Here is a 16,396-nt window from a genome sequence, read left to right as displayed (position 1 = left end):
TCAGACCTGCACTAAAAGGAGCCACCAGGCTTCCTTCAGAAGTGTCTGACAGGCTCTGGAAAGCAGGTCTGGCTGACGGAGCCGGGGCAGTGGGAATGGTGGTAGATCCTGGCGCTGATCCTGCAGCACGTGCGTTTCTCATTCCCCATCAGCTTTTCTAGTGCACAGGAGAATCATCAAACCAAACTGCTCCTGCTTTAGACAGCACATTCTTGTACAGAATTAATATGGTTGGTGCATCGAGACCAGTAATTTCCAATTCCAGGCTTTTATAACTAGGCTTAAAATGGCAGTTCCAGTCGTCTTACGTGCAGTTGCCGTGTTTGTTGGTGCTGTGTGATGGGCTTCAGTGATGACCCAGGCAGCAAATCTACTGCAAATAGGAAATGCTGCTCAGCATCAAACTTAGTTTGGTGTTACCTGAGCTGGTGGGTTGTGTCTGGGAGCAGCAGCTGTTGCACAGGTGCAAAGTAAAACCTTTCAGTCTGGATTGCTTTTTCTTGTTTGCCCAAGGTGTGATTGAGTGTGACATGATGTTCCTTCGGTTCAGATTTCAGAGCCCAGAGATGGACGTGCTCTCCCAGCAACAACAGTTGTCACATTGACCTCTTTTGATGCTCTTTGACCTATCTGACACACACCTCACTTCGTGCTTGCTTGGGGCATTCTCCCGTGGACCCTCAAGGATGAGTTAGAAGTGGCAACCTCCCACTTCATGGGGTCACAGTGTCTGGACTGGAGATTACTTATGCCATGAATGTGCCCCAGTCTGGGGCAAGTGGGGCCTGACGGCTTACACATCCTGAGAAGATGCAGGACCAGTTGTTGGCAAGAGTTGCCATGTCTGCTGGACCCTGTAGACTGGCTGGAGCCAGCCATGCCCTGCTTGCTCCAGTGCTTTGAGCAGGTTTGGTTTGGTGTTATCCCCTTATCTGGGGTGTTCCAGCCCCTTCTCTCTAAGCACAGCGAGTGGATGCAGCCTCTTGGCTCCCAAGTGCAGACCCTGCTGCTTCCACAGCCAAGCAAAACTGCCAGGGCCCTCTGTGATGCCCTGGGGGAGCTGCTTCTGTATACAAAGGACTTGGCAAAATGAAGTGTAATGTAAGCAACTATTTAAAGACAGCGATCCGATTGCTAGTTGTAATTTCCTTATTGTTTGCAGCACCCTGTTAAATGCCTGTGATCCTTATAAAGAGCTTTTACCCACCCTTTAAACTTCACAGAAATGGATTTTACCTTCTGTGTTTTGAATGCACTCATTGTGAGGTTTGCACTGAGTATGATTTCTTTCTTCTTTTTGTGCCCAAGGCCATTTGGTTTGAGAATCCATTGTGAATGAGTTGGCTTGTCCAAGAAATATATCTATGGAAATGGAAGGCTGGGAGGTAGGACACAAAACCTCATCTCTCTCTAGGTTCTGGTAGATGGAGGTTGATAGAGTCTTTCTAGATCAGTAGCAACACTTTCTTTGAGACCCAAGAGCAATTTGCTAACACCTCTTGAAAGCTGACTGACACTGTCACTCATCCAGATACAGCTTCTATAGAAAGGTGTTGGAAGAAATATTTAATACAGTGACACTGAAAGCTGAATGTGGATGTGACTTCCTCCCTCAGCTGGATCTCTGGTGAGATCTGCACCTTGCATCCCTTTCCTGCCCTTGTGGCCTGGTCTCCAAATATCCCCATCCAGTAAAATGGGTTTGCATCCCTTCACAAATCAGGAACAGTGATCTGCAGAGTCACAGCCTCTTCTCTGGAAGAACACCTGGGTGCTGTTTCTGTGTGAGATAATGATGGAAGCAACAAGCTGTTGTGTGATGGTTTCTCTGGCTCTCATGCTGGCTGACACTGGTGTGGTCCCTTTCTGTGCTTCTCCCATGGCTGGGTTTTACTTTCCAAACCAGAGCAAGTTGTAAACACACAGCGCCCAAGGGGCTTTGCAGAGCAGAGCTTGATGTTAGGGGAAGGTGGTGATTAATTTCCTTCCCCTCTGGCTCTTGGCTATGATTTGGCTTTTGTTTGAGAGTTTGGTAACTCACCACTGGCCTGTTAAGGGTGAAATGCTTGGAGAAGTGCAAGGAAACGTGGTGATGGCAGCAGCTCCTCCATGTGTGGTGGGGATACCAGCTCCTCCAGCACAGCCACCCCTCACTTGCAGGCTGGGCTGTGCCAGCAGCTGTCCTGCCTTGTTCCTCCTCATCCCAACAAGCTTCTCTGTGCCTGAGTTAAGCTCCAGTTTATCCTGTGCCAGAAGCATATGCTGAGAAATGCCAGCCCAGTTCTTTGTGACACCCTGGGCACTCAGTCACCAGCATTGTGCAGAGCTGAGCTCGCTGCAAAATGTATCAACCAACAGACAGGACCAACCAGACCAGGATGCCCAAAATGTGGCCATCAGCCTGCATGGCTTCTGCCATAGCTGGTGGGGACCATTGCAAAGCTGGCAGTGCAGGTTGGATGAGCTGGGCTACGTGGCCCCTTGGCTGATGTCAAAGCCATTAATCAGCTCCTGGGAACAAACCTGGGAAGCCTCAGTTGCAGAAGAATAATTTTTTTGTGTGTTGGCCTTGTGTTCAGCCTGGCTGTGTCTTGGCAGGGGTTGCTGGTTTGTTAATCAACACTGAAATGGGAGGGGAGGAAACAGCCAGGGAAGCATTACAAATTGCTTCAGAACAGTGACATTAAAAGTATTTGTGCTTACCATGTCTTCTAAACAAAGACTTCAAAGCATGGCAAATATCCCCATTTTACTTGCAAAGAGGTAAATGCAGGAGGAGAAGCAGCTTTACCTGCACCCACAGGCAGGTGTGAGTCACATGGTGGTCTGACCTGAGGTACTGAGGGATGGTGGTGATGGTGAGGGTCTCTGTGGGCGCTGGAGGTACAGGCTGGCCCAGCAAATCGTCCTCAAGTAGCTTCACACTCATTCCTGTAGTACCAGCTCTGTTTCTTTGCTCATACCTGACCTCTGCTCTGAAAGATGTGAATGCTCCAAAATCTTCCTCTTCACACTGCTAAGTTTCCCTTTCTTCTCTCCCTTCCCAATCTCTTACAGCTGAAGCTGTGGAACAAATACAGAGTCTCCAACATTCCTTCCCTAATATTTATCGATGCCTCCAGTGGGAAGGTGGTTTGCAGGAATGGCCTCCTGGTCATCCGAGATGACCCAGAAGGTAAGACTTGGAGTCTGGTGTGCCATGGAAACATGGACACACTGCTGCCTTTTCATTTCAGTTCATTCTGAATTGCCTGGGGGGGAGGGAACAAAGAACTATTGTCATTAACTATTCAAAGCACTGTGCTATTTTCGGTGTAAAATTTTCTGCATCATTCCTGCCAGATCTTGTGTTTTGGTTCTGCTTGTTGAAAAGAACAAAGAATTTCTCTCCAGGATTTTTGTCTGGAGTGCTGATGAGGAAAAAGTTAGGCTAACTGAAACACTGGGTTTGGATTTTTTCCCTGATGGAGGCACATGGACAGAGTGAAGGCCAAGACTTTCCATACCTTGGGAGCAGAATCCTTCCAGAACACTGAATGGGACTTTATCTCTGGCATCACACTCTGTTGGGTTAATGAATTGCCCATTATTTACAAATGAAACAGAAAAATGCTACCCTTCTCCCATGCTGAGGTTTACTCTGCTGGGAGCTGATATTAAATCCATCTTTTTCCACTTTAGAAGAAACAAAAGGAGCAAAATATGTGCCCTGACTCATAAATCCTGCAGACCCATCAGTCAACTGCTGCAGTTGTCCATCCACACATATTACTGGCTCATTGTTTCTTCTTGCAGCAAATACTCAATGTGGTGACTGAGTCTTTAATACAGTGGCAGGAGCTTTACAGTAAGAACGTGTTGTGGCCTGAGCCATCTGTGATGTTTCCTCCTCTCTGGCTGAACACATGGATTGATTGCTGTGGGAGCTGCCAGCAGATGATTCAGAGCATGTGTTTGTGTGTACACACACAGCTTGCTTTGGGGTGCAAAGGGTTAGTGTAAGATATATAGATATATGTATATATATATATATAAACACACTATCTTGTACACATATATATAGCTCAGGTTTTATAAATAATAAAAATATATGTATATATGTAAAAATACATGGTTAGTTTCAGTATAAGGGACATAGTCTGACTGCATTCCTGAGCATGTACCACCTTGCCCTCTGTTCTTAAAATAAATGCTGTTGATAAGAAAAAATGCCTCATCAGGCACTAAAGCAGAGCAGGCTTTGTCAAGGCAAAGGTTCTGGAACTCAGGCTGAGGTGCAGCCTATCTCTGAGAAGGAGCTGACCATGGCTGCACAGCAGAGCTTGGCTTCCCCAGCTTGGGGCATGGATGTTGTAGTGCCCAACAGCTGAGTTGGTCTGCATCCTCCTTGGATGGGAATAAACCCCAGTGGGATTCCATAGATGGACTCTATAGATAGACATAGATTCCCTGTGTCATTACAGAAGGTGAGATGGTTTTTCTAGCAGAACTTTCTGAAACTGGAAGCTACATGTACATGTTATTGTCTCATGTCTTCCTTCCACTTCTATCCTGACCCCATCCTCAGGTCTGGAGTTCCCTTGGGGGCCAAAACCCTTCAGTGAAGTTGTTGCTGGGCCTCTGCTAAGGAACAATGGCCAGACACTGGACAGCAGTGCCCTGGAGGGCTCTCACGTCGGAGTCTATTTCTCTGCGCACTGGGTGAGTAGCAGGTTCTGCACAGACCAGTTGGAGTGGGATCAGGGAGAGCAGAGACCCCAGGCTGGTTGGTATTGGAGGGTTTAAGATGCTCTGGTTATTCAGCATTGCAGTGGCCCTTCATCCTCAGCTGGCCCTTCAGAAGGGGAAGAGTGGCCAGCTTTTAAAAGTGGGAGAGGTTTTGTTAGTAACTTAGACCGTAAGCCCCAGCCACATTCAGAGCTGCTGCCTGGCGCTCCAGCAAAGATGTTCATGGTCACTGAGTCACCTGGGCCTGCTGGGTGTGGGTCTGGCCCTGAGGAGGTGACAGTGTCCTTATCCACGTGTTGTGTTTTGCAGTGCCCGCCGTGCCGAAGCCTCACAAGGGTCCTGGTTGAGTCCTACCGGAAAATCAAGGAGGCAGGCCAGAAGTTTGAGATCCTCTTTGTTAGTGCAGACAGGTGAGGCAGGCACAGCTGGCTGCCCCCAAGCTGTGAACATTGCTGGATTGATTTGGGGCAGAGCAGGTTGGCTTTGTTATCAGGAAGCTGAGTCCTTCACCTCTGCTCAGTGGTGGAGTGCAGGTGGGTCAGCAAGAGCAGAGGTGGGATGTGGAGCAAGTCTGTGTTTCACTTCGTGGCTCATGGCTTTGGGGTCTGAAGGATGCTTGAGCTGCTGCTTGGCATGGCATTCAGATGCTCCAGAGTGTCTGAAATTTTTATTGGGAAAAAATGCATTGTGGACCTCTTCTTGAGGGCCTGGGGGTTCTGAATTTCCTCTGGCTCTCCCCAGGTTGTGTCTGCCAGCACCACTTACCAGTGGGCTTTGATGGAAGGGATAAAGGGCTTTGCAGGCCAGGGTTTTAATGAGGAAAGAGCCTGGCAAGCAGAGGTGCTGTGCTCTGCATCCCATGCCCTGTTTCTCTTGCCCAGGTCAGAGGACTCCTTCAACCAGTACTTCAGCGAGATGCCCTGGGTGGCTGTGCCCTACGCCGACGAGGCCAGACGGTCGCGCCTGAACCGACTCTACGGCATCCAAGGTAGGAGAGGCTGCCCTGATGCCCAGATCTCCTCTCTGCTCCTTTTGTTGAGTATTTGTAATGTCTCCCCTTGTTTAACTAAACTAAGAAAACAGCAAAGCAAAGCACAGTGCCCCAGGCAGAGCCGCTTCATGTTTCTGCTCTCCACAAACTCACATTCCTACCACCTGCCAGGCAGCCTGTTAGTTGAAACAGGACTTCCATAAACAACCTAATTCTTCCTGGAAACTTGGAAGCTGTTTTTGGCTTGGATGTTTCTTGTCTAATTACTGATTTATTTATTTTTGCTTTTTCTTGAAGGTTTAAATTTCATTTTCTTGCTGTTTTGTGTAATGCAAAGGCAGGCCATAGTTCTGTGCAGGGGCTGAGGAAGATGGCATCTGGTTTATGTTAGTGACATGAATTACAGGAGAGTGTTTGATGTAAACCATGGCTTTGCTTTTACTGTACATGCCAGTGCCAGAATTCCAGCAGCCCCAGCTGCTCGTAGGGGCAGGGAGAGACTGTCTGGGTGGCTTCAAAGAGTCACGAAGATGATAAAAGCCACAGCAGCCCTCCTGGGGACTGGCATCTTGTTCTTTCAGGGGACAAACTGCAGCACAGAGGTGTGCAAGGGGACTGGCAAGGTGACTGGCTCTCAAGGTCTCATGTATGGACATGTAGTTTCTCCCTGTGGTTAAAGGGCCTTGCTGGAATGTGGGTATTTCTCATCCATGTCTGTGCAATGTCAGTCAGGTGGGTGCAGGGTGGCAGTGTTAATGTGGTCTGCAGGGAAGGAAAAGTGTTGCAAAGGTGGCCAAGGGCTTGGGAAGAGTGACAGGAGAAATAATCCCTCCTTGGGGTCCTTTCCAAACACCCTTTCTGGCGTGAGCTCAGGTGCTGCTCGGCTCTGTTCCCTGACCTCAGACCAGGGATAACCATTTGCCTGCTTTAAATAGCCATCAGTTTGCTGCTTAATTACCTTCCCATGGGGCAGGAGCTTTCCAAGTTCATCCGTCTTTTCCCGGCCTGCTCACAGACCTCTCCAGTGCTGGTTTCAGCTGAGCAGGGCAGGACTGCTGCCAGTTTCACTGGGACTTTCTGTAAATAAGGTGTCCAGGCATGGATACTTAAGCACCAGGCATGCTGTATCCTGGGAAACAGTGACAACAGCTTTTCCTCTAACTCCAGCTGCTGGCTTCTTAAAGGTGTCTCCTTCCTGTGTGCTGACCTGAAAATGTAAATACTGGCTGTTCCCCTGCACCCCAACTCCTTCCTCTGCCCAGTCAGCTCCCATGTCACCCCTGAATCCCAGCTCCATGCAGACTTTGGGGTTTTCTGTCTGTTTGCAGTCAGGCTTTTCACACCAGTTGTAACAAAAGCTTCCTGCAAACAGAGCTGGATGTGGTGGGCTCCGTTCGTCTCCATGGGTGGTTATTGCACTGAAATGAAAAATCAGATCCATGTAATCTTATCTTCCTTTCTCCAGACCACTCTGATGTTGCCACACATCTTCAAAGTTCCCTTTGGAGCTGCTCCCTTGCACCAGGGAGTGTGTAGCCCATGCAGTGTCCAGGTTACCATCCTGGTGGTTGGGCTGTGAGCACAACATGCACATGGGGAGGTTTTCTGCTGTTTTTGAGGGCTGGGTACTGAAACAACAGAAGAGCTTGTCTTCCCTGTCTGCTTTAAGTTCCTGAGTGGTGGAAAGCAGCAAGAGAGTAAAATCTCTTGTTGTTTTAGTCCTGTGTTGGCCCCTACAGCATTCAAAAACTCAGTATAAAAATGTAAGTTGAGTTATTGGCCTTTATTTGGGTTTACTTGAATGCCTCTATTCATAACTCACATGAAGTCAGAGGCTGTACCATACCACCTCTAGTAAATTACTTCTGGGTGCAGGACTGTCCTGAAAAGAGTCATGTCTTGTGTCGTGGCTGGTTAGAAATAATTCCCTGTTGTGTGGGCAGCTCCAGGTCTGTGCAGTCCTGCCTTCAGTGGAATCCCCTGGCCTCAGCTCTCCTTCTGATGGTATGAGGAGCAGTGATAAGTTTTATGTTTGGTTAGGAATTGCCCCTTGTTCTGTATCTTATGACACCTTTTGAGTTCCTGAATATTCCCCCTGGACTCCATGGTTCTTCTTTGGGATTTGCAATCCCATCCAAAAACCTGTCTCTCCTCTGCCCCTGCTTTAGCCCAGGCACCTACAGGAGGAGCCTGGAAGTCACTGTTACAGGAGATTTCTGGAACTTTCTTCTGAAAAGGTGATAAAAGAGCAATAAAACACACCACCCATCCTGTGGTTAGTGTGGTTGGTTCCCATGGACTGTGATTATGTACCCAGCAGACTTCATGCAGATGAGATTTCCATGTCGGGTATTTTGTGTAACATATTAATATGTAAATGTATTGCCAGGTTCAGTAACAAACCATTTGGCCCCTGTGTTTTCATAAAATGCTGGCCCCATGGGAGCCAAATCCATTTTCTAATGCATAAAATCCAACTGAGCTCGTCTATGCTAATTCTCATCCAGGCTTATACAATATTCATTGCAGTGTCTGATCGCTGATCCTTCTTGATAAGTAAATTCTGGTGTTATGACTTAAGGCAATTATGAAAACCCCCAAAAGGCAGCAAAATAACAAATAGTGGCTGGGATGAGCAGAGAGGGGAGCAGGGAGGGGAGAAGTATTTGAGTTAGCAGGTATGAATGAGGTTAAAGATAGTTCCCCTGATCCTACAGGTCTGTATCCCCTGAAAAGATGTGTTTGTTAGGGAAGCAGTCACAAAGGTGGCCTGAAAAGACAAGGCTGAGCCTGTGGGATGTCACCATGAGCCTGCTAATTCCATGTCCTGACCCCAGGGACTTGACAGGGTTGTGAATTATCTTAAAAACTCCTTTAAAACTACTGCGTTTTCTGATTCAGTTTTGTATTTGCAGTTGCAGGTTTAGTGGCTGGGTGTTTTGGGGGAAGGTTCTGCATATGCAAATCAGGTAAAATCTAGAGAAATGTTTTGAACAGTGAGTGAAATCCTTGGTGGCTGCAGAATCCCAACGATCTGTGTCTAACCTGAGCCCTTAATTTTGCCAGATCAGCAAAGCTTGTTTGAAAACTCTGCCTGGTTGCGCTGCGTGGTTCAGACTGACCTGAACTCAGAGTCTCTAGGATGTCCCTCATGTATAATGGGTGTAAAAGCAGGCATTTGGGATGGGGTTGGGAATCCTAAACGGATAAAGATCCAAATCATGTGGGATGCTGAGTACACTGTGCTTCTGGCGTCAGTAGCACTTTGTGCCTGTAAGGGCAGGGCCAGAGTGAGATTTCCCAATTCCTTCCAGTCTGTTTAACCCATCCCTGCCCTGGAGCTACGTTGAATACCAGCAGGTAATGAATAAGCCTTTTTGTGATACAAAATGGTTTTCTTGGCATACCCTCAGGATCTGCAAGCAGCAGCCATTGGGCGGGTTCCTGCGCTGCTGCTCAGCCCCAGCCCAGCGCTGTGCTCAGCCACAGCACAGCAGCAGGAATGCGAGCCCGGCTGGAATGAGGGGAATGCAGCCCAGACCTGCAGGCAGGCTGGGACAGACAGATGGCCGGGTATTTCCCAGGGAAATGCCTCGAATTCAGAGGGCTTGTGGGAGCGCAGAAGCCTGGCAGGGGCAAGGAAGCTGAGTGCCCCCTGCACAGAGAATGGCTCTGCAGGGTATTCCTGGGGAATGAGCTTTTAAATGAACCTTTGGAGGAGGCAAGAGGATTGGAGTTGCCTCGGTTTGTTGGTTGTGGTTTGGGGGATGTTGCTGCCCAGGGAGAAGACCAAAGCCCCAGTGATGAGCCCCAGACAGCAGCACCTGACTCTGACTCTGACCACTTCACATGTCCCTTGGGGCCTGATCCCAAACTCTCCCTTCTTCCTTCCTTCTGGAATGTTTCATTGTTTCTCTGATGACAGAGGAATGATGTGCTTTCCAGATGAAGTCACCAATAGGAGCTGCTCCTGTTGACCCCACCTGTGACTCTGTTGTAGCTGGAAAGCCGGTGCCTTATCAGATGGGATGGTCCCCAGCTGGTGTCCACCCTGCCCCACTGCCAGCTCCTGTATAAAAGCTTCTCCTTTATGACAGGGCTTTCCAGCCCCATAGCACAGGGCAAAATGCTGCTTTTTCCTTCCGTCATTGGATGTGCTCTGAGCCCTGTCTTGCCCAGTGCTAAGATCCTGAAGACCCTGGACATTCCTGCACAGCGTCACTAGTCTGAGGTGGGATGTGCTGTGGGAAAGGCTGGGCCATTAGGGCTGAGTGCTGGAGGGCTGTGGGGGTTCATGGAGGAGCCTGTGGCTGCTAAAATACATGGCATTCCTTCTGGGAAGGAACACACCCTGCTTCCTGGCCGCCGTTTGATCCACGTGTGTTCCTGGAAACCGGGACCAGGCTCTTCCAGCAGCAGCCACGTCTTGGCACTGGGATGGTGGTGCCCAGGTGGCACATGTTCCTGGCACTGTGCGGGAGGGAGCCTGGAAGCAGGGTCCCTATGAGGGATTGGTGGGGTGCACATCCAGGTACATGGGCTGGCAGTGCCCCCTGCCTGCACTTGGACAGGGCAGTGCCACAGCCTGTCCCTCTGCTTCCTGCTCTGGCTCCTGAGCTGCAGTGCTCTGCTGGGACAGAAACAGGATCCAGGGAGCCTGATCCCCACACCGTGAGCTGTGCAGAGGGAGCAGGCTCGCTGGGCTCCTGCCAGAGCCGAGGCAATAGGAAAAGGCCTTTCTCCCCACGCCCTGTCGCTGGCCGGTTCATGCTTTGGCTGATCCCACCTGTTTTTTTCCATCGCAGGCATCCCGACCCTCATTGTCCTGGACTCCAAGGGGGAAGTGATCACGCGGCAGGGCCGGGTGGAGGTGCTGAATGACATCGAGTGCCGCGAGTTCCCCTGGCACCCCAAGCCCGTGCTGGAGCTGACGGACTCCAACGCTGTGCAGCTGAATGAGGGCCCCTGCCTCGTTCTCTTTGTAGGTATGGAGCTGTGACAGCAGAGCCTGTGCTTGGGAAAGGCCCGGGCTACCTGCTCGTGTCCCGCTTCCTCCTATGTGCTTTGTGAGCAGCACACCCTTCTCTGCAGCGCTGATAACACAGCCTCGCTTCTTTCCTTCTTTCCTTTCAGATTTCCTTTTGACCCTGGTTATTTATTCAGCAGAGCGCAGCAGGGGATGTGAGCACAGAGCCAAAAATCCTCTCCTCACACGGGAAGGACTGGCTGGCCACGCCAAGCCTGATGGATTGGGGCTGGCGCTGCAGGCCGCTGGAAGGAGTTATTTTTATCTTGCTCTGAGCAAAGTTTTTCTGTCACCTTGCTGCAAACAGCTCATCAAGACAGCAGCTGGGGCTCTCCCTCGGCGATTTTGGGGATGGATGGTCTTGATGAAATCTGCCAGCATTGTGCTGGGGCAGAGATGCAGCTGGTGCTGCATCAAGGCAGACACTGGGGATGGGGACTCTTGGCCAGCCTGTGTCCTGCTGGGAGACCCCCCAGCAGACCAGTGCCTGTGTTCTCCCCCAGGAGAAGGCAGGCTTAGCAAGTGCTGGTGGTGAATAAATCCTGACCGATCTACATCCTTCCCCAGAGAGGTTAGGGCTGGGTTAGCCAAAGTGTGCAGGGCTGCCTGGAGTGCCGCCAGCAGCTGATGCTTGTAGAAAAATCAATCCTTGCAGACACCCCACAACTCCACATATTTATCACTGCCATGCAGGACAGATCCTGAAATCCACTGTCTCTGGAACTGATTTGCTTGGAGAAGCCAGAGAGGACAGGGATGTGTGGCGCAAGGGCAGAAGGCATTTTAGGCATGGGCATCACCTGTCCAAGACATGTCATGTTGGGTGGTTACATCAGGGACCATGAGAGCAGCACATGACCAGGAGACAAGCAGGAGACAAGGGACCTCTCTTCTGCCTTCTTCCTTTCTATTTTTTTTATGCTAAAAGTTGTCCCCAAATTGGAATTTTTTAATCCCAGTGCTGCTCAAGGACGCAGACTCTCCTCTTTCCAGCTCAGTATTTGAACTTCAGTGGTGGCTGGTGTTTGATTGATGTTGCCATCTCTTTCTACTCTACCTCTGTCAAATCAAAGCCGCCTCACAGCGCTGCTGCTGCTGAGACTTGAGCAGCAAAGCTGCTGATCAGCCATCCCGAGGCAGAGGGATGGTGGGTGGTGGGCAGGGGTGCCAGGCAGCCTCAGATCGGCATCTTCCTTTGGTCTTCAAAATATGCCAGCACTGCTCAAGCCTCAGAGCAGCTTTTTTGTGCCTGTTTGTCCCTATGCATCAGCAACAGCACCAGGGAGTGAGCACTGAAGTATTTGGGGAGCAGGAGTTGCTCTTCTGTTATGTGTTACCCTGTCTCACCTGAAAAGTGTTTCAGCTGCTCCCTAATTGCTGCAGAGCTGTGTGGCTTTGAAGTTCGTGCTGTGCATCCGGGCTCCTGTTTCCTGCATGGTGGTGCTGTGGGATAGCGCTGCATCCATTTGATCCTAACCTCCTTTTTGCTTTGCCTCTTTTGTTTTGCCTCCCCACCTCTGTGCCCTGCAGATTCAGAGGATGACGGAGAGTCAGAGGCAGCGAAACAACTGATTCAGCCCATAGCTGAAAAAATCATAGCCAAGTACAAAGCCAAAGATGAGGAGGCACCGTTACTCTTCTTCGTGGCGGGTGAGGTGAGTAGGAGGAGAGTGCAGGGCTGTGTCCTGCTGGGCAGGAGGACTGAGCTGGGTTGGGTGCTGCTGTTGCCATTGTTCAGGTGGGTGAACTGAGGCATGGAGTTACTGCAGGGCCCACAGAGCAAAACTAGACTTGAGGCCTGGCTCAGATCCTGCTCTGCTTGCTGGATATTACTTCTGTCAAAGGGGTCCCAGAAGAGATTGCTCAGAGGTGGAAAAGCCTGCTGGCAGGTGAGGGAGCTGCTGAGGACAAAGCAGAGTGGGGATATGGGAGGGAGCAGAGCCACGATGGTGGGGCTTCCAGCTGTGCTACCTACTGGCCCCTCTAGCCCTGAGACTGCACATGAAGGAAGGTGGCTGGGCAGGGGGAGAGGAGCAGGGTTTGCTGTTCAGCCTGGCCCAGCCTGTGAAACAGGGGCTGATTGCTGAGCTGGCCATGCTGTTCTTGGCTGGGATGGTATTTGGAGCATGTGCAGACTGCAGTTCTCAGGAGTCAAAGATCTGCTGAAGAGAATGGAAATGGCAAAACAAGGCTTTTGGCTTCCTTTTTCCCCCCTGTGCAGGCACTTTGCCCTGCTGCAGTTTGGCAAAGGAGGAAGGTTTTGTGTAAGGGTCCGAAAAGCTCCCAGTACCCCCAGGCCTGCAGTTCCCCTCCTGCAAAGCTGCTGAGGGCCTGGGCAGGTGGCAGCGGCTGCGCCTGCTCGGTCCCTCCACGCCCACGTCACAGCCGCAGTGTGCCGTGAGCAGGGACCTCCGGAGCCGCCCTGCGACAAAAGGGTCCCCTCTGCCACACCCCAGGAGAGCCCCCAGTGCTGCCTCCCACTGCCCTGTCGGTCCCTCTGCGCAGGCGCTCCCGCTCCCACTGCCGTAACGGGTCTCTGAGCATCCCAACTCGGCCCCACACCCTTGAATAAGTCCCTTGTTGGAAAGGCTATTTTGGGAGGGTCCAGGACCTTCCCCCCTCCCCCAGAGGCTGCAAAGCATTTTCCTCTTGCTTGCTGGCTGTAGCTGAAACATTGCTGCTATTCATCCAGCTCCCGACGTCCCTGTGGCCGCCGGCACGAAGAATGGGGAGCGTCCGGCACGTCCCATTCATCCGTCACCTCAATAGCCGGGAGCTCTGGCCCCGGGTCTCCGCTGGCCTCCACGCACAAAGCAGCCCGGCCATGGACGGAGCAGGCGCCTCCCATTCCTCTCCCAGCACCGTCTGGACCGATTGTGCATTGATTCAAAATGTCCCTTGGTCCCTTTGTGGCAGATAAAGGATGGGGCATCCCGACACCTGGGCTGGGAGGCGGGAAGGGTGGGGGGCGAGTGCCGAGGCGACGGGCCCAGCCCTGCTCGCCCTTCCAGCCACGTGGTCCGGCTGCGCCAGAAACCCCTGCAAAGGAAGGGGAGGCGCGAGCAGAGTCCCCTGCACTGCCGCCATGCGCTGCAGAGCCCTGGCCGCCAACCAGGTGGATGGATTCTCTTCCTGCCCCTGGAAAGGGGTGCGGAGGAACGCCCAGTTTTGGATGCAGCGCATCGTGGGCTTGGCTGGGAGTGGGAGATGAATGGCCTCAGTCTCGGCTTTCACACTGCACAGCCCTGGCAGAGGTAAATAGTTCCCTGAGCTCAGAGCTGTGCCGTGCCTGGCCGAGAGGAGAGCAGCCCACTCCCCTGCAAGCAGCCTGCTGTCCTTGTGCATGCCGAGACACTGGGACTGCCAGTGGAGTCGTGATGTTAACTCAAAGCACAGGTCTTCAGCCCATTCCTGTTCTCTGGTTTGCTACAGGTTTCCACCCAGGTCCTTTTAATTCCCACCCCCTGTGAGTGATGAGGCCACTGCTGTGCTGGCAGTTGCCACATCCATCAGCTGTCCCCAGCTCCTTGAGCTATGGATGCTCCAGAGGCTCCAGGATCAGTCTGGGGATGCTGGGAGTGGTGCACTGCATGAACAGGGTTGAAGGAGTGCATGTCCCATTCCAGCCTGGGATAAATCAGCCAGGCTTGGTTTTGACACAAACCATGAGCACCAAGGCAGGTGGTAGCTGCTACACTTGTGGTCCTGTAGCTATGCTGGTGCATAGCTCAGTCCCTTGTGGGCTGGACCATGCTGTGGAAGCAGCAAACTGCTCCTGGTGTCCTGGCTCTGCTGATGACTCTCCTCTTCCTCTCATTTTGGCCTCCAGGATGACATGACTGACTCCCTGCGGGATTACACCAACCTGCCTGAGGCTGCACCCCTGCTCACCATCCTGGACATGTCGGCCCGGGCCAAGTATGTGATGGATGTGGAAGAGATCACGCCTGAAATTGTGGAAGCCTTTGTGAGCGACTTTCTAGCAGACAAGCTAAAACCTGAGCCCATCTAAGGGGGCTTCTGCGCCAACAGACATTATTTAAAACTAGGTCTCTCTTCCGCCGCTTGTGGATTCTCCAGCGTGTCCTCACGCCCGACCCAGTATCCAACCTTCTTGTGGTGCCTTGTTTTACGCAGTGAATCCTTCTCCTAAGCAAACTCCTCGAGATGCACTTTCAGCAGGGAGTTGTTGGCGTTTGGAGACTTCGCTTGTGCTTCATGGTGATATATTCTCTAATAACCAGGCCAGAACTGTTACCGTATCGTTATTTTATACGTGGCACTAGCTAGCAGGCAGATCTTTTTTTGCATGGTGTTCTTCCCAACGTATGCATCAGGCAGTGGATGGGGTTCTTGGGGCTCTTTTCTTCTCTTCCCCCTTCCTCCCTTTCTTACCACCCCTGCTGACTAAATGATTTCAGGAAGCAATAAGGAAACTGTCCCGTTCACCCCTGGCCGGTCCTTCTCTCCCATGCAAGTGCCCTGATGAGGCCAAGACAAAGTCTTAACTGCTGACAACCTCTGAAAGACCACGGCACAGCCAAACTCTTCCTCCTGGGGGTGAGACCTCTGGCTGGGTTTCCCACCTCCCACTCCAAGCACCGACAGCCTTAGGCAGCGCTGGCTGTGCATGTCAGGGTCCATCCGCCTGTGATGGGTGGGTAATCCCTTTCCCTCCCTCTCTGAGCCAGGAGGAGGATCACCACCGGGCTGCCCTCACCTCTAGTCTCTCCCTTGTCCTCTCCTTGTCCCCCCTCTCTGGTATGAATTGTCCTGTCCCCTCTATGTTAGTTGATTGAGCTGTTTTTTGTAGGTGTGTCCCAAACAACGTTAATGGTGCTGTTCTTTAAAAAATAACAAAAAAAAAGAAAAACCATAAGAAAAAAGAAGTAAAAAATCTCTCCCTAACCCAAGCAGCACAGCCAAGCCCCTGAAAAGTGACATTGTAAAAACTGTACATGGTGATTGGAACTTTGTAATAAAACTGTTACAATGACCTTGTCCCTGGAGGTGCCAAGTACCGTGTCCTGCTGTCGCAGAGCTGGGATCGTGTGTTCCCCTCGTGGGCTTGCACAGCCCCTGTCTGTGCCTGCTCTGTCGGGGACTGGGTGGGTTGGTGCTCCCCAGGAGGGAGGGAGACATTTGGCAGCTGCTGGGGTGCTCCTAGCGTGCTGTCTAATGCCTGAATAGCACGTGTTGTGCAAGCCACTGCCTTTCCCTTTCAGCTCATTAGTCAGCCATGGCAGGATTATGGCCTCCCCTTGTATTGTGCTGCAGCTTCCCACCCAGCCAGGAGCTGGGAACAGCCGCCAGCTCGGCCTGTATAAATCCACCCTGTGTTTGGCACATTTCAGAGGTTCAGCAGTGATGAACTGAGTGGTGAGCAGTTCGAGAGCAGCCAGGAGTGCTGGAGCTCAGACACCCCACAGCACACCCAGCCTGCCATGGTGCAGGCACCCGTGGCGAGGTTGGAGTGCTTGTTAGAAGACAGGGTTTGGGTGAGCACAGGCAGCACCCATTCAGGTGGCAGCAGCTGGGCCCTTCTGACCCCAAAACCACAAGCAGCAGCCCGGCTGAGTGGGACACATGCCGTCAACAGCCTCCTGGCTGGGCCAGCACAAACGTTGCTGTGGCAACTGCACCCTGGCCCC

At 51.6% G+C, this 16,396-nt stretch overlaps 1 protein-coding gene across 1 annotated transcript in view; it reads left to right on the top strand.

The window, feature by feature from the left end:
• NXN (nucleoredoxin) overlaps positions 1-15,746 on the top strand; it is a 49,101-nt gene extending 33,355 nt beyond the window's left edge. Inside the window, exons 2-8 of the mRNA XM_071575234.1 lie at positions 3,058-3,175; positions 4,568-4,701; positions 5,038-5,138; positions 5,610-5,716; positions 10,525-10,704; positions 12,276-12,400; positions 14,575-15,746. Of these exons, the coding sequence (XP_071431335.1) occupies positions 3,058-3,175; positions 4,568-4,701; positions 5,038-5,138; positions 5,610-5,716; positions 10,525-10,704; positions 12,276-12,400; positions 14,575-14,757 (948 nt within the window). The 3' untranslated portion in view covers positions 14,758-15,746. The remainder of the gene's footprint in view (positions 1-3,057; positions 3,176-4,567; positions 4,702-5,037; positions 5,139-5,609; positions 5,717-10,524; positions 10,705-12,275; positions 12,401-14,574) is intronic.
• The last annotated feature ends 650 nt before the right edge of the window (positions 15,747-16,396 follow it).

This window comes from Pithys albifrons, chromosome 21 (assembly GCF_047495875.1).
Source record: "Pithys albifrons albifrons isolate INPA30051 chromosome 21, PitAlb_v1, whole genome shotgun sequence".
NCBI lineage: Eukaryota > Metazoa > Chordata > Aves > Passeriformes > Thamnophilidae > Pithys > Pithys albifrons.
This window is presented reverse-complemented; position numbering and strand designations above follow the sequence as displayed.